This window comes from Erithacus rubecula (assembly GCF_903797595.1).
Source record: "Erithacus rubecula genome assembly, chromosome: 2".
In the NCBI taxonomy this organism is placed as follows: Eukaryota; Metazoa; Chordata; class Aves; order Passeriformes; family Muscicapidae; genus Erithacus; species Erithacus rubecula.
Window position 1 is genome coordinate 47,452,106 of NC_136685.1, and position 25,929 is coordinate 47,478,034.

The 25,929-nt window shown below is 38.5% G+C and overlaps 1 protein-coding gene across 2 annotated transcripts in view; it reads right to left on the minus strand.

Annotated features, from left to right (window-relative positions):
* CEP85L (centrosomal protein 85L) overlaps positions 1-25,929 on the minus strand; it is a 131,822-nt gene that overhangs the window by 49,796 nt on the left and 56,097 nt on the right. For both annotated transcript variants that reach the window (XM_079299315.1, XM_079299314.1), the window contains exon 3: positions 8,997-9,763. In XM_079299315.1, coding sequence (XP_079155441.1) covers positions 8,997-9,763 — 767 coding nt within the window. The remainder of the gene's footprint in view (positions 1-8,996; positions 9,764-25,929) is intronic.

Below are 25,929 nucleotides of genomic sequence, written 5' to 3' on the forward strand. Positions count from 1 at the left end.
AGATTACAGATCAGATACCTGTATCTGTATGGCTATTAATGAATAGTGCCTAGCAGAATACAATTAGAATTTTTTTTGTGAAATCCTGCAAGATCAAGAGATGTCTTATTTAACAAGAAATGTAATCCTTTTAGCTTTGACCTCCATGATAAAAAGTGGAGTGGAAGAAAAAAAAAAAAAAACAAACAAAAACCCTGAACAAATTTATTTAAATGTTTCCTTTAAAAACTGATGCTCATCTCAATAAGAACCTTGGTAATTTAAATTAATTAACACAGGCCCTATATTTACTGTAGTAATATCTTATTGATTGCTTTATAAGCTTATTTTCTTTTCTTTTAAGTTAGAATAATGCCAGAAGGTACACCTTTGTATAAAATTTAAAACTATAAAACACTGCCCTCTTGTGATCTTCCCTAAAAATGTCGCTGATTATTAAAAGGAAGTTTTGGCAACTGTTGGCAGTGTTAGGGCTGAGTGGGTTTATCTGTTCCTTTCATTTATGTACATATATTTCTATTAATAAAACCCAATTGTTAAGTTACTAATGCTATCTTAAAATAAGTAATTGCATAAGTGCTATTAAAAGCACTAAGGACACATCCTCTGCCAGCTCAATCCAGATTCTTTGTAAGGCATTTGCAAGAGTGCAGTGGACCTTACACAGCACATTGCCAGCTAAACACGACTGCACTGCACGATGCCAAACCCTAGAAGGGCAGGAAATAATTCTATTAACAGACATTTTGCCCAGATAAGAAAGCAGGGGGCAGTGGGGTGTTTCACCTATAGAGGTATTTTATAAATATTTTAGTCTTAAGAACATTCAGGCCTTTGAAAATTCAATGGGCCTGGAAAGTACCATACACATTTAAAAAGTCAATGAAGTGCCAAACTGTGCCAAACAAGACCTTCCTCCAATTATTAGTTCTTCGGAAATTCTTCGGTACTGGAATGAAAATTATCATTAACCTTAATTTTATTTCATTTTATTTTTAAGGTATTTGAGAAAAAAAAAGGCTTGTAGGAGCATCAAGAATGATTTTCCAGGAAAAAAATCAGCCAAATAACTAGATATTGTAAGCATATATTTTTTTCTTAAATGGCAGAAACTAAAAACTAGGGGAAGAGCTGTGGAATGGAATTCATGTGAACCTACACAGCTTAGTACCGAAGGAGCAACCCCCTAAGCTACAATTAAGAACCTGCTGCAGGCACAAGAGGGCAGACTGATGAACATTATGGATCTTGCCAACAACAGAGGTCTCAACCTGCTACTCAACTTTCTGCTCATTGTCTTGGTTCTAGTGCTTGCATTTATCCTTGTGAAGCTGATGTGAACCTCTGTGAGGTTCCTCCTTGTCAGATTTCACCCAGTGGATTTTGCAATGATAATGTAGACACTCCAGTCTACCTGAATACAAGTATGCAAAGACTGCAGAGGCTGAAATATCCGACAGCTAGATAATGTGTTACCAACCCAACTGTATCAGAAAGCAATCCTAAGAGCTGTGCACAAGTATCTATCTACCTGCCATTCAGTGAAGAAAGCATCCACAGCCTCAAACCCAAGAATGCATCAGCAGCAACTGTAGTTTCTCATTGCTACAGCTGATTGTTATTCAAAGATCTACAAATTATTTGCAGTATTCAAGGAACATAATTTCTGCAAAAAGGGGACAGCAGAAATCAATTTTTTAAAATGGGATTTCTCTATAACATATACTTCATGGGAAATGACAGCAGGAAGGCAAACCAAAATGCCAGTTTTGAGTTGACAGCACACAGCAAATTACCTGTGGAGAGAAAAGCACAGATGCTGTAAATGGAAACAAAGATATCCCTGAAAAGCAGCTTGCAGTACCCAAGATGGGGATAAATGAAGGTCAAATACGAAAACATAATTATTTTTCAGACCACCTGTGGTTTACTGCAGCACCTTAAAAGCCAGAAGCCTTCTGTTATCCTGCATATCAAAAGCAGCAGCTGCCAAAACAACTGAAAAACAAAGGGCCATTACCCAGGGTTATGATAACTCTGTCCAGGAAACCCTCAGCACCAGCACATACACCAGCAGAAGTCCAGCTGCACAAACCCAAGATGCATTACAGCCTCAGTAAGAGGATTTACCACTTATGCACAGGTCAAGTGAGCAGTGTGGGAGCCTCCAGCTGTATTTGACAGACCACTTGTTACTTGCCAGTGCAATCATCAGTCCATAGCCTGTCCTCACCTCTGCACATGCAGCAAAAACTTCTTACAGGACCTTCTCTTGTGGCTCTGTACAGGATGATGTACTTTCCCCACAGGGTCCTGGGAAGGGGAGTGACCAACAAGAGCACACTTCTGTTGGATTTTCCAGAAGGTAGCGCTGAAAACATGAGAAGTGCTGGGAAAGGAGGGGACCAGAAGCAGGTTTTCATACATCACGTTGGAGCCAAACAAACTTCCTCACTTTCCCAAGCGAAATACAGGAACAGTGTGCACCAACAAATATATATTGTACAGTAAATTTATTGCCATAAATATGCATATTAACATTATGTACAAATAAGGCAGATGTTATTTCATGGATGGGGGAAGCCCCAGCTCCAGCTTCCTATTGCATACACATCCCTGATTCAGCACATATATTGCTGAGTATATTACAGAGCTAATCTATTAATGTTCACATCCAGAACTTCCGTATGATCACTATTGTTACTCAGTTATCTGCAGGAGACTCATCTAAACTGGACCTATGAACAAACTTTTCACAGGAAAAGGCAGCAAGCCTGAAAACTTAAAAAAGTCCTACCATTAAACAGGTATCCACATTCCACTCCATGCTACCTGCTCCAAAGCTTACAGAGCATTAGTGTGCTGGTCTTGTCTGGAATAAAGTTAATTTTCTACATGGTACAGTAGTTAGCATGGGACTATAGTTTGGTATAAGTCCAAACTGTAGTTCCCTACCCACTATTAAGAAAGAAATTACCTCTGCCCCAGCCAAACCAGCACAATGGCCTAGAGCAGCACAGAGAGTTAAAATGAAAGCTTTTTTCTTACCTGCTCTGAAATATGCACAATAAACATTTAAAATAGCTTCTGCAGACTACATACCCATAGTTTTTAATGTTAATTGCTGTAGTATAGTATAGTATAGAATTCCAAACTGTTTGCATTTAAAGCAGAAAACTTTGCACAGCTATATCACCATAAACACTTCATAATTTATTTTGAGAATCTCAAAATATTCTGTTTTTAAAAAATCTGTAAATTTATATACCAGAGATATATGTGGCAATGGTTACATAGTCATATATTGCTTAGGAGAATTCCTGCTGATGCTTGACATAGATGGCTCAAACACACCAAAACCACAGAAACAGACAGGAAACCCACTTTAGCCCGAAGAAGAATAAGAACAGTTTTCCCAATAAAATGGTTTTTCAGTGACATACTGCTTGGGAGTACCCAAAGCTTATTGTCCATATGTATATTCAGAAGTTTCCCTTCTTAGGAAAACCACTGTGACACCAGTTGGCCCTGACAAAACAATAAAATTACATATTACTTTTTAATAAATTGAGGAAGATGAGCCTACTGCCACCAACAAGAACATATTTCCAGATCAAAAATTACATACCAAGGAAGTCTGTGAGGAACTTTGCCATTAGAGCGTGGAAAAACAATCCCCAGATATAATCCCAGTAGCCTCCTCTCAGTCAGCAATGAATGTGACAGAATCCACGACAAATGCAGAAATACACTGCTGAAACATGCATTTCCCCAAGATGACATATCAAGCTGCAAAGTTATCAACTAACCAATGCCAAGGCTCTTTTTGCAATCAAACACAGTCCAAGTTTGGTTTCCAATCATCTGCTACTTACTGCACTTACTCCAGACTCAACCTACAAGCACCTTATAATGAATGGAATCCCATTTGCTGGGCTACCAACTTCACAGCAAAAGCAACAGACCATAAAAGCTTAGTTATGGCTCACAGTAAAGGAGTCCACTCTGCTAGCTAAAAGTGATAAGCCCTCACGTTAGAAAGTTTCATATTCCTGAAAAGCATGGTTTCATGAAAACGTGATAGAGGAAAAACATTGGTATTAATAATTTTAATTTTTTGATCTGACAGGGTTGTAAAAAAACCCCTAGCTTTGAGTTGACATTTAAGAATAAAGTTTTATGTGGCAACAATGCTATCTGATGAATGTTATGACTTTTCTTTCAATTAAAGTTTTACAGCTTTCTTTACCAATGTCCAGCTATGCATGCAGTTTACTTTCTTCCTTTTCTGCTTTGCAACGAAAATTGTTCTAATAACTCTAAATTTCTCATTGCATTAAAACTTAATTTCCAGCAACTTTTATATACATGGTAGGATCAATCCAGTGTTTTCCTCATTAAAAAAAAAAAAAAACAAAAACACTAAACCAGGTACATTAAAGGGAAAAGATGCACTTAAGTAATTTCCACCTATTATCTCTGCAATATTCAGACACAATTTAGCACACCATGAAGAAATCATACAGATGCTCTGTATAATGGAATAAAGAGATTCATACTGTGACACAACACTGTACTGAGTTAATATGTAGATATGCAATCTTCTGAAGCTTTCCTTGTTATTATATGATCTCCAACAATTTTAAAGGTGTGCTTTCATTTTGAATCTAATTTTGGACTATCAACAGCATGTACCTACATGCATTAAGATAATAGGATATATAATAGGATCAGACTTTGAGAAATGCCACTGCTTGAAAACATAGAGCCTTTTAATTTAGATTTTATGGCCTCCAAGTTCAGTAAATGGGAAATGCTGTTGTGTGTTATAAGCAGTTTTTTCCTTAATACAGTCCTTATCACACATTTCTTTATTCAAAGATCAGCTGATATTGAAAAAAATTAAACAATTAAGTGTACGGTGAAATACAAATTCTGCATGAAAACTGTTTTCATTAAAGCAATATTTCTTTGTTTTGGTGCATAAACTGAACTCCATAAACCAAAGAACTGTCAAAATTCCTAGGAAATGTGTAGGAGAATGTGTATTTTCAAAAAGCATACATTAAATAATGCAGATCAGCTAAGGAAATGAAATTTCAGATGCAATTCCTCGATGCTACAAAATAACCAAAGACCAGATTCTGCTTGGAAATTTATTTCTGAAATGTAAAAGCATTACACCCACAGCTGAAGGATGTAACTTCTCTGAGGCATTCTGTTGTTCCACAGAAAAAACAGGTGGGACTGTTTTTTCTGTACTTGCAAACCTGACCATGTCCCAAAGGACAATCACAATGTAGCTGTAGGCCTTCTACTCAATGCTCTGAGCTTCCCTTACAATGCACAGGAAATTTTATTTTACAACCCACATTTACAATTGGAATGGAAAAGCCACATTATAGGCGTTATAATTTGGGGAGCAAAGTATAAGAAAAACCACTGAGTTCAGTCAACTTCAGACTACTAAGGAAGCAGAGGATCTTAAGCTTGAAAGCAACCTTGGAACAGCTTTTGGGGGTGTTACATGATACTTTCCATTAGTCTTTAAAGTAAACAAATAGAAAGCTTGTCTGACTTTACAAAAATTAACTTTGAATTATAGAGTTTTCTATGGTCAACTGTCTGTATTAATCTGTGAGGACATAAAAACTTATTTGTAGTGTGTATTATTAAGTCCAACAGCTGTTCCCAAACCATCAGTCCTCAAAATCCACACAGAAAATTTTTGCTGTCTATTATTACTTCATTAGTGATAGGCTGGTGGAAGGGGAGGCTACAGAGTACAGCTATCTTGAAGATGCCCAAAGCTGCTCTAGATTAACAGCTGAAAGCAAAGTTTTTTGTATTCTCTGTTCAAGGCAACAATAGTTTTAAAGAAAAATAATGATGATAAACTAATTCTCTTCAGTCCGACAAAATACACTGCATTTCCATAAACATACATATGTATTAAAAGCAAAAAAAGTGAAAGTAATCCTCACTAAGAGGGAAAGAAAAACAGAAACAATTATATAGAGCTGTGGCTTTTGCCCCTTTTATAAATCATCAGCTTCCTCTTATGCATTCCACTCTCTCTCCTAGATATATATTCCACTTAGGATTGCAGTTTTCTTAGTTTCTCGGAAATAATAAAATACCAGGTACACATATCTCTGAAAAAAGGTCACAGCAGAATGATGCTCAGGTTTCTCTAAAAAACAGGTGTCAAAACAAGAAGAACCATTCTCATTTCTTCATTGCTCCCAGCATCCTTCCTCCTTACATGTGTAAGCACTGTCAGAAAGACAGAGAGGGCAGGGAGGGACAGCAGGGGATGCCTCTAAGAGCCCAAAGGCTCTTGCACATGGTTTAACCTTCTCTGGGTCCTACTTCACAACTGCACATCATTTGAGGACATAAAATGGATCCATTTCAAGGCCCAGCAATATGACTCCAGATGATGCCAATGGAAGTGCTTGCTAAGGCCACCAGGAATATTTCCTCCACAGAGATGAAAAAGTTACAGGTAAAACAAAAAGTAAACAAACAAACAAAAAAGGACAGTTTTAGGCAAAATGTCAAATCTCAAAAGCCTGGAAAGGTGCAGCATTGTTTTTGAATCAAAGATAAATAATGCTTGTGTTCCCCCTGCTGGTTCTGTCCTCCAAGCACAGCTTGGTAGCTATGCCTGCATAGATGAAAGTTTTTCAATAACTGTAATAACACATACAGAGCTTCATCTGTTTCAAATATTTAATTTAACCTTCATACTGTATTTAAATATGATCAGAGGGAGAAAGCACTTCTGGAACATGAAGGACAAAAGTTGGGAATTGTTTTGATATAAAAAACAAAAATCTAAAACACACACCCTAAACAGTGTTGTAAAGGCACATATAAGATGATGAAGAGAAACGTACCTAAATGAAGTAAATAAGTAAATAAAGCTTAATCTACTCTTGTGAGACCCTGTCTAGAGTATTGCATACACTTCTGGCAACTCCAACATAAAGAAGAATGTGTAACTGTTGGAGCAAGTCCAAAGGAGGCCACAAAGCTGGTAAGAGGACTGGAGCACTTCTATGAAAACAGGCTGAGGAAGGTGGGACTGTTCAGCCTGGAGAAGAGAAGGTTGTGTGGAGATCTCATAGCAACCTCCCAGTATCTGAAGGGGGCCTACTGGAGTTCCTTCACAGGAACTGCAGTGAAAGGATATGGAGTGATGGGTACAAATTGAAAAAGGGGAAATTTAAGGCTGAATATTAGGAAGAAAGTCTTTTCTATGAGGATGGTAAGACACAGAAACAGGTTACTCAGGGAAGCTGTGGATGCCCCAACCCTGGCAGTGTCCAAGGCCAGGCTGGAAAAGGCTTTGAGCCCTCCGGTCCAGTGGGAGGTGTCCCTGCCCATGGCAGAGGGGGTTGGAACTAGATGATCTTTAAGGTCCCTTCCAACCCTTAATATTCTGATATTCTGTATATTTAAATCCAAGAAAAGAACCACCAGCCACAGTAACCTGATTACAAATCTCACAAACAGCACCTCTGGTGGCTGCAGCCAGCTACACATCTCAGGTGTTTGGGAGGACTTGAATGAATGGACAGATCAAGCTCCATCACAGTACCCTGCTGTCGCTTCCCAAGCCCCTTGTGTGCTCCTCAATGCCACCAGCAACTGCAGCCAAGTGCCCAGAGCCCAGCTGGCAGTGCCCTGGAGCCAGCCTCAGCACTGAGCCAGCCTCTGTCACTTTGGTTATGAGAGGACCCCATCAGCTTCACTCCCTACCTGGGGAATTTATCAACATCAGAATCTCCAAAACGCTAAGAGAAAGATGAAGTTTGCTGCAGCAATAAAGGTAAAGAATGGCTACCTGCAACAATGTCAGGTGTTTAGACAAACCTTGAGATAACTACTAGTTTGGCCATAGTAATTGGCTTCAATTTTCTTAGGTTAAAAAAAAAAACAACCCCATGAAAACCCAACACAATAAAAAAAATCAAAACACTACCAACAACCAAAACCAGATCACTATTAAGAGCAAAACTGGATGTTAAGAATCTCTAAATTTGTCATTTTTTCCATCCATATACAATAGGAACAAGAAAACTAGAGCACAACTCTTTGTAAATTACTTAATGTACTTCAGGCTGAAGGAAACAGGAAATCTGAACATACAGTTAGATTATCTCTGCTAAAGTAGTAGCCTAATCTAACTGTAAAATGCCTTCAGATAAATTTATATATTGTAAACTGAGATCTTTTGGTCAAGCCAAGCCAAACTGACCACACAGGTATACATTAACATGTAGACTTTAAATATTGTCTTCCTTCACAAACTGTACTTCCCCATTAGGGGAAGAGCTGCAAACAAAGACTGTTAATTGCCATGTTAGAAAGCATTACCTATCTCTTAAAACTATGTGCTTGATAGTCCTGATAGGAAAATATGCATCAACCACATATACTATTCTATTTAAATAAACCAGATTTGTTCACTACTGTTAGTTGATTTTATTAGTTAAAAATAAGCAGTAATATCAATCTGAATTCAATTTTTAAGTGTTAAGCATAAGGAGGGTGAATATTCATCCACCCTTACATTACACAAAAGTAATTTTTATTTTGCTGAATGCATAAATGCAGCATCTTTGTACACCCATTCAGATCAAAATCTGAAGATACCTTCACATTTCCCCCACTGGGCAGTTACTCTGAAACTACTAAAAAGGCTCCTTGATAAATCTCTTCCTGTGCCGAGTTCCACATGGAGATGTTAGTCCCATGTGGACAGGCACAATGAATCACAGTAAACTGTAGGGAGACAGCAAAAATAAAAGAAAACCCAAGAAACAACTAATGTTGAGAAACAAGCTGCAACAGCCCAAATCAAAGCTTAAACATCACCAGGTTAGGAGGACCCGTTCCGTTTCCTGTTTCATTGAAACCTGCCTGTTACTCCGCGGGTATAGCGCAGGATGCCACAGGATGGCAGCAAACACCAGCTTTATCCTTACCGGCAGCGGCTGGTCCCCGGCCGCTCTCAGCTCCTGGAGCTGCTGCGTGTGCCAGGCAGGCAGGCCGTAGGGCTCCTCGGCAGGCCTGCAGTCCAGGGGGTTTGCCCGCAGCTGCTCCTTGAGCCACATCTGCGTCCTCAGCGCCGGCTGGATGGGCGCCGCGCTCGCAGCCTGCTGCCCCAGCGTGGCGAACCGCTGCCCCAGCGCTTCGCAGCCGCCGGCCGCCGCCTTGCTTTCCGGTAAGGCACTGTAGGTCAACTCTAAGGCAAGTCTCCTGCTGGGGGACTCTGAAACAAAGTCGTCTTTGCTGCACGTTTCAAATTTGTACTTGCAGTCCAGTAGAGAAGATCGTTTTTTCCCCATTTCTTTGTCCTCGATTTTTAGCAACTCCATGCTGTCATGCAAACAACTTGGCCCATTTGTCCTTAACTGAGGTGGCGCAGCTTTGTCCGTACCAGCCCTGTATTCCACTGAATGACTACTTCCATCTTGGCTAAAATTATTTGGTGAGCTGAGTTTAGACAAGGAGGACCATTTCCTTACAGGTCTTGCATCTTTCATGTCGAGAGAATTGTCCAGGGCTCCCTGATTTCTGCCTCCTCCTGACCGTACAAAGCTTGTACTCCATTTTGAGCCATCAGACTTGAAAGCTTCCCTGTGTTTGGAAAGTGAAGAGCTGGCACTAGACAGCATCACATGGGCAGTGGGAATAGAAACCAGTGATCGGCTGGGCTTAAACGATGACGTGCCACTTGAAGTTGAATGATCTGTGAAGAGAAATTTATCACGTAAATAAGTGCAACACAAAGCTCATTAACATTAGTTCAGATAGGACCAAATATCAAATTCAAGGTGAAATGCAAAAATGGAAGGAAAGATGTTTCTTGACTAAATAGGGTCTTTTAGATAATTCTAAACCCTGTGAATGGAAACTAATTAAAGTAGGAGATTTTCAAGTTTATTTTGCTCAGGTCATGATTACAAAAAGAAAAGTGCTCTAAGCATTGGCAACAGCAGCTTCAGAGAGAATTCTTAACCTGAGAGCCAAAGAATCCATTCTCAGCTTTAAGGTGGCAGAATGGATTTCTCTCCCACCCCACAAAATACTAAGGAGCTTCCATACCACAAACAGTAGAGGTGTTCAGGAGTCCCAAGACTGGCTCTTCTTCCATGACTCCTTTTCTCATTTTTTGAAGGCAAAACGATTCAATAAATGCACTTTGTAAAATAGCAGTGCTGTAGGCAAACCAGTTTAATAATGGTCACTTGGACAGAGTTATTCATCCCTTCTGGATCTCACCAATTTCCAAGTATGCTTCCTGTGCTTTGTTTGGCTGGGAAGCAGTTAATTTCCTCTACAGTACCTAGTCTGGGGGTATGTTTTAGATTTGTTCTGGAGACTGTGTTGGTGATTTAGGGATACTTTAGTGCCTGCTATGCAGTCCTTACACATAGTCAAGGTATTTCTGCTTCTCACCCCACCAGTGAGGAGGCTGGTGGTGCACGAAGAGCTGGGAGGGGACACAGCTGGAAGAGTTGACCCCAACCGACCAAATAGATATTCTGTATCCTACAGCATGTGCTCAGCAATTAAACTGGGGGAAGGCTGGTTTGGGGGACTGCTGCTCAGGCAGCAGTCAGCTGGTCACAACCATCTGTTTTCATTTGCAGCCTTTCTTGGTTCTTATTTCTATTACTTTTCTTAAAATAGTTCTCTTCTTTTCAATTATGAAACTGGTTTTATCTCAACTAATGAGATTTTTTCACTTTTACACTTCAATTCTCTCCCCCATCCTACCAGGGGTGGGGGCAGGAGGAGTGAGTGAGTGGCTTTGTATTTACAGACCCAAATACAACACCACAAAGAAACTGCCTATCCATTTATAAAATCTTTCTCAAGTAAAAATATCAAGAACAGAGAAATCAGAAAGGTGGTATTCAGGAGGGAACAGCAGAGCTAAAATGAGAGAGGCAAAGGAAAAGTTTCTGGGACCTGGCTGAGAGCACTTACACACTCAGGAACACGTGCTCAGCATGTCACAGGCTGTGGGCTACCAGAAATAAACATTTAATTCCCTCATTAGAGGATCATCTCCCACCAAGTCAGGTTCATGGCAGATAGACAGAATGAAATTGCTCACATTAAAAGATTCTTTTGGTGTCCCTTTTGCCAAAAAGCAAAACAGATACATTCTTCTTATTTCTTTTGTCCAAACCTAGAGAGAATGTCTTTTGCTGGGATTTGTCAGCTACTACATGAAGTCATATTGGGATAATTTAGAAGTAAAAAAAAATTGCTCTGCCACTGACATAAGCAGGGTTTGGTGAAAGCCAGGACACATAATTTATTAATTAAGTGCACTTTGAAAATGTGTATTTGACTCTATAGCACAGCACGGACAGGAAAAGGAAGAGAGCTTCCAATGGTGCAACAACTTTCAAAAATGGTAGCACTTCTTTTTTCACATATCCAAATAAAAATATCCCTACCTGCAACTTGAATAATTCTCCCTGTTTGGGATCAGACTTCCTCAATTCTTGCACTTGCAGCCCAACACAAAATAATATAGTCCCACAGTCACACTCTTCATGAGAAAAATGCATTATAGCCCACCAAAGAATAAACAGTTCTCTATTTATTACATAGTTAATGCCAGGACTCCTAGAAAGGCAGGAAATTTTGCTGAAGCCTGCCTGCCTCCCAATGAGTTCCTGCCCCACCATGTACCCTCCCATTTCAGTGCATAAACTCTTGCCACACAGTTCCTTGCCTCTACTTTCATAGTAGTTACAGAACACTGCTCTCTCTTAGACTTGGCAAAACTGTCAAGAGCTGGTTGAAGTGGACCAACAGTTTAAGGGCTATTCACAGGGTGCTGATGGTGGCCAGAGAACACACAGGGGCTGTCCTGTGCATGATCCTTGTAGGTCCCTTCAACTCAGGATATTCTCAGGATACATACGAGATAAAAGACCCTCCTTCCTCCCTGCAGTTCTTCCCTAAAAATCTTATACTGCAGAGAGAAACATTTTTATTGGCTATTCTGTCTTGATATTGCTCAAGAGGTGGGACATGTTAAAGAGGAAGAAGGCCACATAGCCCCTTTGAAGCAGAAGGAATCAGAGTCTTACCAAACACATCAGTGCTCACAGATATCGCAATGCTGGAGATGGTGACATTGCAACACTACTCATTTCCAAACTGTGATATGCCCACAACATGAAACCCTTTTGCCTGTGCCAGGTACAGTATCAGTTTCTTTCAGCTCTGCCTCCTGTCTTCTCTCATGGCATATCACACACTTGCATCAAAAGCCACGACAAACTGAGTACATCTGGCTATGCTGTGTAGCAGAGGCTGCTTCCAGTCCCGCCCTGCAATGGAAATAAAAATACACAGCCACCTGTCTGAGGTTGTCAAAGTAGTGACAAGAAGCAAGAGAGGTATATCACCTGATGGAGCTGGATTCTCAAACATATATATTGTAAGATGAAAAGTGCAGGCTGGAGTCCTGCTTTAGGAGAACATGCAACAGAAGAGCAGGAAGACACTCTCAGGGAAAGAGATGGAAATGCACAGAAGAAAGAAATACATCTCCTTTTGTACAGGTAATTCCTTAGCTTGAGGCTGCTGGATTTGTAGCATTAAAGAAAACTAACCTTTGTACTGAGCCTTTCCTACAAGCTGAATCTGACAGAGCACAAAGTCAATCCAGCAAAGGCAGCAGTCCCAGGCCTTTTTATATCCAAAGAAAATAAGAGTATATTAGGATTCAAAAAGAACTGACCTGTGTTTTAGTCTATGCAGATTTCTAGTAGAAATGTTATGTCTTCATGAGAAAGGTACAAGAAATCCTGTGTATACTTATCTGTAAAACTTAAATAGTAAGAAATATATAATAGTATTTAATATAGCAGCTTCTGTCTAAAATACTGAATTAATGTTACCCATACGTGGTCTTCAAACTAAAATTAAAACCAATAATAATTAGAAATACATTAACTCCTTCATTTATTAGATTACAGAATTATTAATATGTAGTAATTTTTTATTTTTCCTTCTTCTAAATTTAATTAAATTAAAATTAATTAATTTTGAGTTAAGATTTAAACTTATTTTCTTCACTTCCAAATCTAAACACTTCAAGCAGATTTGAACTTGGAATGCCACTTACATCCAAGTACTGCTGATGGATGTCTCCAATAATTTGTCTCAAAGAGAAACACAGTAATTTTGGCTTCAAGTTGTCCTAATTAGCCTTCCCATTAACGCTCACTGAAACATATGAGAAAATTCACACTTTTTCTTAGAGCATATTGCTCAAGTCTGCCTTGCCTGCAGGCTTAGCTGGAAAGAGAACCAGTCTGCCTTTGGAAACATCTCGCAACACAAAAAGCAGGAAATTCGTAGATTTCATTGACAATAGGAGAGAATACAGAAAGCATCGTGAAACTTAAAGACATTACTTCTTCTGTAGGCACAGGAATAAGCTCTATCTGGCCAAATCCTGCCAAAGACTGCTTTATCCTAGCAGCAGGTTTCTCCCTTCCATACAGGCAGGGGTAAGCAAACGCCAGATCAGAACTGAAAGCGCTCTCTCCTTGGGATTACTTGGGGTTTACTTCACTGATCTGGTATTTATTTGAAGATTACAAACACTCTCAAACATGGCTTGTGTGTCTCCAGAGTCTCTCAAAGCTTAAAAGTTTTCTCTTTAATGAAAGCCAAAAGAGACAGGAAGATAAAAAAGTAGCTAGATGCTACTGGTTTTCCTTTCAGCAGAAATAAGACGATATGATAATTTTTTCTTTTCAGTAATGCTAAGAACTTTTTTTGGGGCCCACCACAAAGCCTCCTGGATCACTTTTCTAATAGGCATGACATTTTAATACTTGATTCAGTACTTACAAAGCAACATAAATAAGAGAATTGAAAGCTATTTTAAAACCACATTACATGATTTCTACCATATAATAGGAGCAGATGGATTACAAAAAAGAAGAACATTTCATATGGCTTTTTTACCATCTTGTGTTACATTTCTGAAATATTTAATTACTTCCTATATGGCATACAAAATAATGTAACAGAATCAATTTTGGTCTTAATAAAAAACTAATCACAAAGAGAAAGCACAACAGGCACTTTCTTCTGAAAGAGGGGTAGAAGTATACTTCAATATGAAGTTAATTAGCACTTCCTAGTCATTTATATTTCCCTGTGCTATGCTTTTTAATTACTGGAAGAAAAACCTTTGAAGAAACTTCTTAGACCCTCATGCAGCTACTTAAAATCCTTATCTGTTGCCCAAGTCAGTCAAAACATACGATTCAGAAAAAGTTCACTGCAACCCTAAACAACTTCTAAAGCTCCAAAATGAAACCAGTACTATGAGAACCCCCATATAAGATACACCTCTGCATGGAACAAATCCTTCACTGTTCCAGATAAGATATTATCAAACAGTAGCAGAGTAATCAGCTAATAGAGTTACCCAACATTAATCAAAATCAAAATGCATTTGATACATGTGTTTATGGAATGCATGTGTATCCAATGCCACTGAAAAGTGATGAACCTTCCTTGTGTGAAGGACTTTGAAATTTGATATTTTATCCAGGGTATAATTAGAATGCCCTGATCATGGAGAAAAACACCAGTATTAAAAACAGCTGACCTTCTCTTCCTGTCCTCCCTTCCCACCCAGCCATCCCAAAACACTGACATAGTTTACCCCAGTCCAGGAAAATAAACTGAACTATTCTTATTAACTGAGCAGAAGATAAACAGGGGAAGTCAAGCCTCCATTATACAAATTGAAGGTCTTTATTCTGGCTGTGGTTTAGTGAACAAAAGCTCTGACATTCATTATAGGATGTCAGTTCCTCCAAACTGCACTGTAGCTCTTAGCTGCATCGACCCCAGCAATAAGCCACAAACAATTCCAGCATCCAGCACAGGACTGAAGGAGCCATGAGTCTTCCATCTACCATGCAAGCATGTGGGTGCTTCCCATAAATCTCCAAAACAGCTGGGTCAACAGAAGGGTCAATAACAGAAGGGTAAAACTCCCCTGGGAGTTGGTTGAAAGACAAAGGCAATGGGATGATGTGCCACTACAGCAGTATTGATGCTGCATGTGTGTTCTTCCCTGCCTACCTACTCACAACCTGGACAGGCCTTCATGCAGCAGAGATAATCAGATGAGCCAAATGAGGCATTTCAGGGTGGCCAGGCAGGAGGCCAGTTCTAGTTAAAAGTCCTAAGCAGACTGACTTTCATCCTCTGGAAGCAAAAACATGCCTTTCCAGGGTGCAGCAGCACTCACAGGAATGGTGTGGGCTTGGCTGGTTTGTTGGTTTGTTTGGTTTTTTTTTTTTGTACTGTCTAGAATTCCTCATCATTCTTTTTACAAGCCTTTTTCATATTACTTCAAGTTTACTATGTCAAAATATGAGGTAAATGAAGGAAGGAATCTCTGCCAATAACTCTCTTCCAAAGAATTAATAAGAATATGCATCATAGAAATCTGAGGCAGAAAAGCTAAATGTTCAGACATTTAGCAAGTTTTGTATAAAAAAAATTTCTAAACATCTTGTTTATAAAGCTCTATGTTTGAACAGCAAGAAACTAACATAAAAGAATAACTGCCAAACATTACTCAAGGCAAAATGCAATACTGACTAAAGCTAACTTAAAATAATATTAAATGCTAAAATACTTACTGCCAGTAAACAGACAGTTGCATCACATCTATGCCTTCAAAGTATAGACAGTCATGGGGTGTTTAGAAACAAGTCCAATTAATGTCAATGGGAAAAAAAGAAGGAAGTTCACTGCCTTCTACCATCACCATCACTGTACTGCCAGTATCAATCAGAATTCTTTTACATAAGATGTGGGTTGCAATCTCCAAGTCAGTTCTGCTTTGTATCACATTAATCGTATGGGATTTTCTGTAATCTTCTGTGTTGCTACCAAAGGAATGCAAGATGTACCTAAAAACTTGCTCATTTTAAAAGGTGAAGGAATCTAAAAGATATAATATATACAATTCACAAAGAATTTGAGCAATGCAACACTGAATAATATGAATGTAAACTTAGAAGGTTGTCATTGAGATGGGATTTTCAAAAACTGAAGCAATTTTATTGCTTTTAGGACTTTGCTTCAGGTGAAATACTGGTAAAGCTACTACCCCTGAGCAAGGTTATTGCAGAGAGATGGAAGAAGGAATAAATGGTAGGACAGTCTCACAGGCCTCCTACAATGTACAGATATCAAAAAATACTATAAGGCAAGTTTAAAGGATTTTTAGTTAGTTAGTAGAGCAGAGAGCCATGCTGGAAAGAGTAAAAGCTGCACTCATGAGTACTAGGACAGCATCCACACTATTCCACATCTTTCCTCTTCAAGCAAAGAAATGCAGATGCAACACTGAGTTCCAGCAAATGGCAAACTTCTTAGACATCCTTACAAACAAAGGGAATGCTATGCACATATGAACATACTTGAATGAAAACTCCCCTAACATATCCCACCTAATTTATTAAGACCTGGCCATTTGGTATCCATCTTCCTTATCCTCTTCCTCTACAGTTAATGAATTTACTTCTCTCCCATTTGTGACTTCTCATTCTCTTCCACACCCTTCAGGCAAACACACCTTCTTCCTTGTTTGACAGAGAGGTGATAGGGTAGCAACAATCATACCCAAAGTAATGAGGACAACACTCTCAATTTGCAAATAATACCAAAAAAAAGAGGAGAGAGAAACAAGTATGTTCTAAAATTTATTAAAGCTTAACACAGAAAATTATACCTCCTCACTGAGCAAATGAAAAATGTTTATTCAAAGAAAGTAACTTGCATTTCCCTATTTTTGCACCCTGTTTTCAGCTTACCATGTTAAATGTTGCCTTGCTTCACTTAGATTTACCTGAAAGCACAGTATTTTCCCTAGAACACAGTACTGACAAGGAACCTGCTAATACTTTGTATTAAGTTGTGGTATTTCTGGTACTGAAATACTCTTTCACAAATCTGCTCTTTGATCAAGTCTCATTAGGGCACAGTCAACACTCACCAGCTTTGATTTATTTAAAGAGTGTTCTCCCATGCTTGAGAGGTCATCCCTGTACCTTAACACTGAGTTCCTACCACACCTTCTGAGATAGGAGGCCTGGCAAAAACCTCATTATCAAAGTTCTCAAGATTCTAGCAGCAAGAACACACAACTAAGTAACACAGTGGGCCACACCTTCATATGATCTCACACTACAAATCAATCTCTGCATTCCACATCCCATTTCAAGAGCCAAAGGTCTTCATTCCATCACTTAATTTAGATGAAAAGAGGCAATCTGAGCATCTTCCCAAAGAACTGCACAGGGGTGATCAAAACAAAGTCAGTACCCAAATGAAGCACACAGAGATCATACATTTGCTTTTTTGATCCTATATGATCAGTTAAAAAAACACTACACAAGAGACAAGTTCTGTAAAAAGTGTTAGTTTTCTCCTATGTGCCATTGCAGTCAGATTTGAGGTCAAAGTTTTCAGTACTAACTGATGTTAAAATACACTTGGTAGAATGACCTGTCATCCAAAACACTCCTCATTAAAAGTTAAAACACATTCCCCTGACTTATATAGCTGGTTTGGGTTTAGATTCTTTTGTTCAAGAAAATACTGGGTAATTCACATTCTGCTTTAAAATAAACTTCTTTAAAACATCTTGGCAGTGGAAACTGGAAGACTCAAATAATAAATTTTTACATGTGTTTCAATAAATGAAGCTTAACAAAAATGTCTACCAGCAGTTTGTGTTTTGAAGAAGTTGACTTCGGGTTGACTGTACTGAGGGAGTGCAACAGTTTTTGATAGGGGAAAACAAATACAAACTCCACAAACAGAAAAAGGCAAGTGCATGTGAGTGCTACAGTAAACCTGAGGTCTTAACACTCATTAGGTATATATATGCAGAGAGTAAAAAGAAAACCCCTAAGCCCCCAACATACCAGAAACACACCAAGTATATCTGTCCTGCCCAAGGGATCTAGCATAACTGATATTTCAGAACACACCAAAAAAAAAAAAAGAGTACTGCCTATTAATATTTCTGTGAAGTGCCAATTTACCCAGCAATATCTAGGCTAATAATACTCAGATGGGGAATCCACAGCTCCAAAAGAGAAACGTCTTCAAAAAAATGGAGTAACTTCTGCTCTTGAGCCAGATGTAGGTCAGCTTAGCTCACTCACATGAAACCCAGATTCAGCAGATGATATAACAGGAGACTGTAAAGCTAAGTAGCAGTGTATAGAGGTGAGATGCTGCCACTTCAAAATGAAGTCAGGCATTGGTCCTGTGCAACAAGGGCAGCTCTAGCAAACAGGCACACATTTCAAAAAACTGCAGGCAAAATTTGTTTTACAGGAAAAGATTATTCAGCAGAGAAAAATAAATTACAGCAAAGTCAACTACTGCAAGATTCTATTCTTGTTTTCCCTACTCTACTCAATTATTCCAGATGCCAATGTTAGAGAAATCTGAAAGTACAGATTCATTAAAAGAGCAAGTGACAAACCCAATACCATGGGATATTTAACTGAAGCAGATAATATTTCACAGATTTTATCTGAGCAAATAGTCTAAAGCAAACAGCAGGTAAGTCCAAGAGCAAATTTTTACTCCATATCAGTCACTGAAAACAAGTTATTTATGACTGCTATTAGTCCAAGCTTGCAATGGCCATCTGCTGAACTAATCTTTAAAGAGAAAGGCTAACTTAACCTGTATAAAAATCTCTTTAGATGAGAAAACTGAGCATGTTAAGATAGAAATGTGCCTTAAAAAAATGAACTTGTTTTACCGGAGTGCAATAAACTTTTTGATTTATGTACTTTGCCTCTTCAACCAACGATATCACAAATCCACAGCCAAATATAATAGCAATTTCTAAAATACAACAGCATAAAGGATGCTCTGAACAACCATTTTCAAAATGTTAAACTTTCCCAGCAGTAAGTGACACGCACACAAAGAAATATCCCATCTCTACACTCAGCTTCAGCTTTGCTGTTATTTTGCTGCCATACATGTATAGCACCTGAGAGAGAGCTGTGCTACAGGATGTCCACAGACCACAGTGTGAGTACATGTGAATTACATGCAGCTGGCCAGCACAAAATAGTAAAAAATATCAAGCATGCGAGGTGGATGCTCTATGCAAAAGAGCACAAACCAAGCGAAAGAGAAATTTGTATCCCACTGCATCTATCCTCTCCAGCCATCTAAGAGCTATTTTTAAGAAACAGTTATATAACTAAGTAGAACAATTTTTAGATTAACAGGTTTTATTTTCACCCCCCAGATAAGAGGATAAAGCAATATTCCAGAACAGTAGTCACGTAAACATGCAATTCGATTTCATTGAAACAGAAGCTTGAGTGAAAACCTATATGGCCACAGGGAGTTTCTTTTGTGATTAGTTGTCTCATTTTTTAGAAGTCTAGATCTTAACTTGCATTTGCCCTTTTATGAAGGCCATCTACAGCTTCCAATTCCATTTTCCAACAATAAGCACTTAATAGTGAAGACATGAAGAAATCAAATATTCCCCTAGGACCTTCTTTAAAAGTAGTTGCTAAAGGGGAAAAGCTACTGTGGATGCCACAATATATCTGTTCTACTTCCTTTCTGAACCTGCAAGATACCATGCTCCTAGTACCTTCTACTTCAACAGCCATCACATACCCCCTTCTTGCTGGCGTTACTTTTTCATCCCCAGCTAGGGATGATTCAAAAAAACTAGAGTAACTTAGCCCATCAGAACAGAAATCCATCCCTGCCCTCCAGAGGGGGGTGGTTCTAGGTATGTTTGTGCTCTGTAAGAGAACACCCAGTACTAGCTACCTACCTACCCTTTCCTGTTCCAAGACAGATGCAAGTTGTGCTTTCTCAATCTCCACAGGCAACCTGGTTGTATTATCCCAACTCTCTAATTTGCCACTGAAGCCATCTCCTACAACAACATTCCCAGATTAGCAAGGCTGATACCTTCCAGCAGCAAAACTACCTCACCTAAGACACGAAGATCAAAGGATGTGCACATGAAGACAAACTCACACGAGGAGAGTTAAGAGATTCCCTCTAACACAAGGGACCAGAGCAAAACCTGAGGTCTCCAGAGAGCACTATCAATCCAGAAAGTTAAAGCTCTGTAGTTGACCAAGGTATGTATCAATTCCTCACATTTTCTTCATAGCTACAGGTAGCAACAGAGCACTCAATTCAATGCCAAGTAACTTTAGAAGGTTAAATCCCACTTTCAAGGAGACTGGAGTTTCTGGCTATGTTTTTGAGATAATTATGCACTAATGAGAGTTTAATCCCTGTTTCTACTATGACTGTATTAAAATAATAATTAAAACATAAATATTTAAATATTTAGATTCAACTAGTACCTGTCCTGCTCACCACAGAGCAGTGGATCTCTTGGTTCACAGCTCACCAGGAATAGCTCCAACAGGACCAGCACCCTTCAGTTTTATGCCAGGCCACACAAGTGGGGAAGACAGAACACACCTTCATTTTTTCTCCAAATCTCATATTTCAGCTTCATTTCACTGATCTCCCTCAGCTGAGCCTTGCACAGTAGTCATCCTCATAGTTTACCTATGTATTCTCACTTTGGGAGCCCCAGCCTGAACCCATAGCCATAGAACAGAATCATTTAGGTTGGAAAAGACCTTCAAGATCACCAAGTCCAGCCATTGACCTGGCACTACCAAGTCTCACACTAAAACCATGGCCTCAAGTGCCATATCTACATGTTATCCTTTGAAAACCTTCAGGGATGGGACTCAACCAACTCCCCTGGGCAGCCTGTTCCCATATCTGACATACCTTTAATTGGTAACTCTTCCAAGTATCACACAGATCTCTGTACAAGTGGAACCCGTGTACATTAGCTGTCAAAAGAAATCCTTTTACAGGCAGAAGCAGGTGCTGTGAGCAGCCACAGCAGTGAGGCTGCCACGGGTCCAGTGAGGGACACTGCTAGCTGGCTTTCACTGCTTCACAGCAGCACTGTCCCTGTCTGACTCCTTGCTCCTGCTGCAGACCAAGGTCAGCCCAGGGCACCCTGCACAGCCAGCCTGCCTTGCTGCAGCACTGCCACTGCTGCACACCTCTTGGAAGCACTTCATGGGCCACAAGCAATTTATTTAATACACTTTGGGAATGCCTGTATCAAGCAGTAATCCCTTCCAAGGGCCAGAAATCATCCCCAGCAAGCCCAGAAATTCAATGGCTAGCTCAAAAACAACTCACTGGGGAAGTCTCTCTCCTTCAGATGCTGATCCTCAAATGGTAAAAGACATGGTAATATGTTAACAGCAGATAATATTCAGCTGGAGTAGGTCTGTTGCAGACCTAGAAATCTACTTAATTACTTACTAAGATTTGGGGAAAACCACAATATTTTTTAAAAAATTGGGGAAAAAAAGAAAACAAATGTTAGTAAAATCCTGTAAATTAAAGAAAGAAAGAAGTAAAATATAATGTTGCAGAAGTAGCTTTAACACTCTGTTTTCTAACCTTTATATTCCTAGCTTTACTACTCTACCCTTCATTTACCATAGACTAATATCACCTTCCCTTAAAGTTTCTTAGACATATCAGAGCTTTGATAACAAATTAACAGCCTATTCCACATGTAGGTCACCATCTGGAAGCCAGCTTAGGTCACAGAGGATTAACTTTAAATTGGATTTCAGCACAGCTCTATATTCTACATAAGAAGTCACTTTTTATACTTCAAAAATTAAGCATCATTATCTGTATTTTCCAAATGAAGAACAGGAGACAAACTCTTACAACAATTAGACTAATGTCACTTAGGAAACTTTACCTGCTTTCTCCCACTGCTCTTTACATTGAGCAATATTAGTTATCCTGGTTACTTTTTAAAATTTCACTAATTCAAGCAAAACAAAGTAGTAATAAATTTAGGGGAAAGGAGTGCAAGACCCACCTGAAATGCTGAAATTCTCAGCATTTTCCTACAGCAAGACTCCTAATACTAACAGGAACACTTCTGAAAGCAACAGTGGCAACAAGAAGATATGGAAGTGTTTCTGGATTCCATCCCACAAAGCTGATTACAATATAATAAACAAATGTGGAAAACCCTTTGGTTTCATGCACCATCTCGCTTTCACTGTTTTTACTCCAGCTTTCCAAACACACTATTTTTCAGGCACACCTGTGCAGTCATGGTACTAAGACTGCTAGCAACAGAGAGTTCCAATCCTAATACAGGATTTACCTATAGCAGAAAACAAAGGAGAGGGATTCACGGTCCTGTACTTCCCACAAACAACTCTTCTTCCAGAATCCCCAACCTTCACACATCCTGAGGATTTAATTTTAGTTGGCTTTTTGGAGGACAGTTGATAGTTCATACAAATGTCAATATTAGACAGGTGAAATTAGGAGTGTTAATTCTGAGGATCTATTTAGAACCAAATCTCACACTCTTTGGAGGATTTCTGTAGTGTTAAAAACAAGCCTCCCCTCCAGAAGGGAACTATAACTTCCTTATATGTCCATCAACAAAGAAGCCATGAAGGATAAATTTAAAGGCTGGAAATAAAAAACTCCAATCTTTATGTATCCATTAATTCTTAGGAGTGTGTTTTCACTGCTAGTAGTCTGTCTGTAACATAAAGACAGTTCTCTACTATTAAAATGAAATTGTATGTCACATTTTTTATATCAATATCTTGAAAATTAAAGGTCATTTGTGTCCCTTGACAAGACTAGCTGAAAGATCTAATTTTAATGATACCCAAAGCTTAGATAAACTGATACTGACTCAGGAGAAAAAGGAGCAATGACCAGTAGAGTCTTTTATCACAGTTTCTCCTAATGAAGATATTTAGCTTTGTAAATTATTTCTAAAATAAGTGTTTTAAAAACTAACAGCAGTTTAGAGCTTCCCATTCTTTCACTGGCAATCCATTTCTAATGTTGTTTTTCCCCCCACACTTCCTATGCCCTGACATTACAATGACTTTGAAAGTTTTATGATTAACACATTAATTAAAGGAAAACAATAAATCCAACTAAATCATAAAAGCAAGAAAATAAGTAATTAATTATGAAAAATGCTTTAACAGAAAAGCATCCTGGAAGACCAGAAGTTCCTTTGCCAAACTGTATGTATGTCAGGCACCATTTAGTCCACTGAATTCATCCTCCCTGGAATGAAGCACACTCGCTACAAATCATAGCAGCAGTCCCAGATAAAAAGACTTGATTTACTGCAGATAGCAGAACTCTAACCTAACTATGACTTGCACATTTGAGATAAGTTCTGTAGTTATTTAAGATAAAACGTGCTAAAGTACTCAAAGTAAAAAGAAGACACTACACACACACACAGATACACACACACACAAATAAGTCCTTCCTTGGTGCGATGTTTGGGATTTGATTGCCATAATTTTAGAAATCAATCTGGCATCTCAATTCCCAACAGTAAGGTTTACCTAGCACCTGAATGGGATGCTGGGTCACTGCCAACACGCCTTCCTGAGTACCCATGGAATGTCCAGCACTACTGAACACAGCCCATCATGCTTACACACAGCATATCACATGACATAAAAACTGCAGTTATTTTTAGTGCTACTACGTGTACTGCTACCCAGTTTTAGACTTTATTTAAATAGCAGAGTGGTTGACTGTTTACTGACAACTAGTAATCTTGAACACAAACAATATGAGTTACATTTTCATTCAAAGTGTTTAGTGATCACTTCTCTTTTTCCCCTAGGAATGCTGGAAAACAGTTTTCATGTCCTTTTTGTTTTCTGTGATGTGCACAATTTAAAGTACAGAGCAAGAGGTGGGAGAGCAGAAAATGTTTCAATCACTGTCTTTGATAATGGAAAGAATTTAGTGTTTACAAATTTATTTCCAGTTGTTGGCTCACACATTTGGGTATTTATAGTACTTATCACTATGGCATCCAAGCACATTAGCAGTGCTCTGATCCCCACAAAGAAAACAAAACAAAACTGTTTCTTCTCTGCTCTCCAGCCTACCAAGAAGCACCTCAGTTAAGGTATTAGTAGCAGAGCACCTTCTAGAAATTAGAAATAGAACTCTTTTCAAAAGGCAGACTCAATTTCAGATCCCATTTTTTGATCGAAACAAGCAGGGACCAAAGTCTGTCTTAAAAGTGGGTGTGACAGACTTGAGACCTGCTCTCTGGCTCTGAAATCAAGTCCGTTCCATAACCACTAGCTAAGAAAGTCTGCATTGCATACTTACAGAAAGCATTTCATTTTTTTTTTTTAGATAAAATTAAATCTAATCACATTAATAACTGCAGTCATCTTCCACCCCAGAGAAACACAAGACAGTAATTTTGCGCAATGCGGCATCCACAGTGCTCTTCAGGGTTACCCAATAGCACCAGTAAATCCCTAGCACAGCGAACTGCAATGGCATTCAGCCCACATCCCAGCTACCACGATGAAATCTGAAACTCTGCAAAGGGTAGCAATTTTAGAAGCTACACACAGATCTTCACTGCTCAAATGGTGTAAGGTTATTGATGCACTTCAGCTTCAGAAGAGAGGTCAACACAAATTAATTTTGATAATCAAAACTACCATGCTTCACCTTGCACAGAGTATTTTTATTATCACACACTGCTTAATTCCCTTTTGCTTCTTGGACTAACACTTACGGGCAAATTAGACATGATTACAATATTGAAATAATGAAGCAGCAGTAATAACCGTATCAAAAATGATTTTAAACACTGAATGCAAGAACAAGTTCTTAACAGCTTACAAATATCTTTATTACCCTGTCTTTTAGTAATGGACTTTATTTTTAGATTTTAACTTATATCTTTAGTTATTACTGGCCAAAAAGATTAATGATGTTGGAAAAACAAGAATGGTAATTGCTGTATGTATATGAATTTCTGCAAACAGAAACTCTTATATAAAGCATATTAGTAAATCTGTTTATATAAGCACATGTAAAAAAATAAACTGATTTAACCAGCCTTACAAATCAATAAGCTGCAGAAGAAAATAAAATAAAATTAAAAAAATATCCATGTTTCTTCAAGTATGGTATCAGGATTCTGAAACACAGAACTCCACCAAGCATATCCTGTCATTAAGTCCCACATTTCTCAACAGCTGGAATAACACCTATCCATGTAAGCATCAGTCTAATTAAAATTCTTTAACTTTACAGCAAATTAAGGGTACACTACTCTTATGGGAATACAGCACTCCCAGAACCACATAAACATAAACTTTTGGCCATAAGTCATATTTTATTAATTCTACTAGACTATGCTACCTGCCAGAACTAACTAAAGTAAATACTCATATACAGCCATAATATTCCCACCTACTTTTGAATTCTCATTTCATTCCAAAACTTCAGAATTACATAATTAAGTGATTCTGAATTTTTCATATCCCTCACCTCCTTCTAAAATAATCCATTACAATTTCCATTAAGGATTAAATAAATGTTAATTTCCATATAAAATTAAATTCCACTCATGGGTAAACACAAAATCTTCAATTTTTGTTATTTAGTCATCATGTCTACATATAGTCTACGTCTTTGTACTCCACTCGAGTTTGGTTACATCACTTATTGATATGATTCTTAACATCTATGAAAACAATGTAGCTATCCCAGACCTCATTTCAGAAAGGAAAACAAGGAAAAAAATTCAGCAGGAACAGAAGAAAGTACTACTGCATCATCTCATACAGATATTCTGAAAGCTGAAATACCATCAGTATAAATCATGGGCTGTTCCTTCTTTTATTTGCATAACATACTGTTCTTTTTAAGTGAAGACTCAAGTGTTACAAGAAT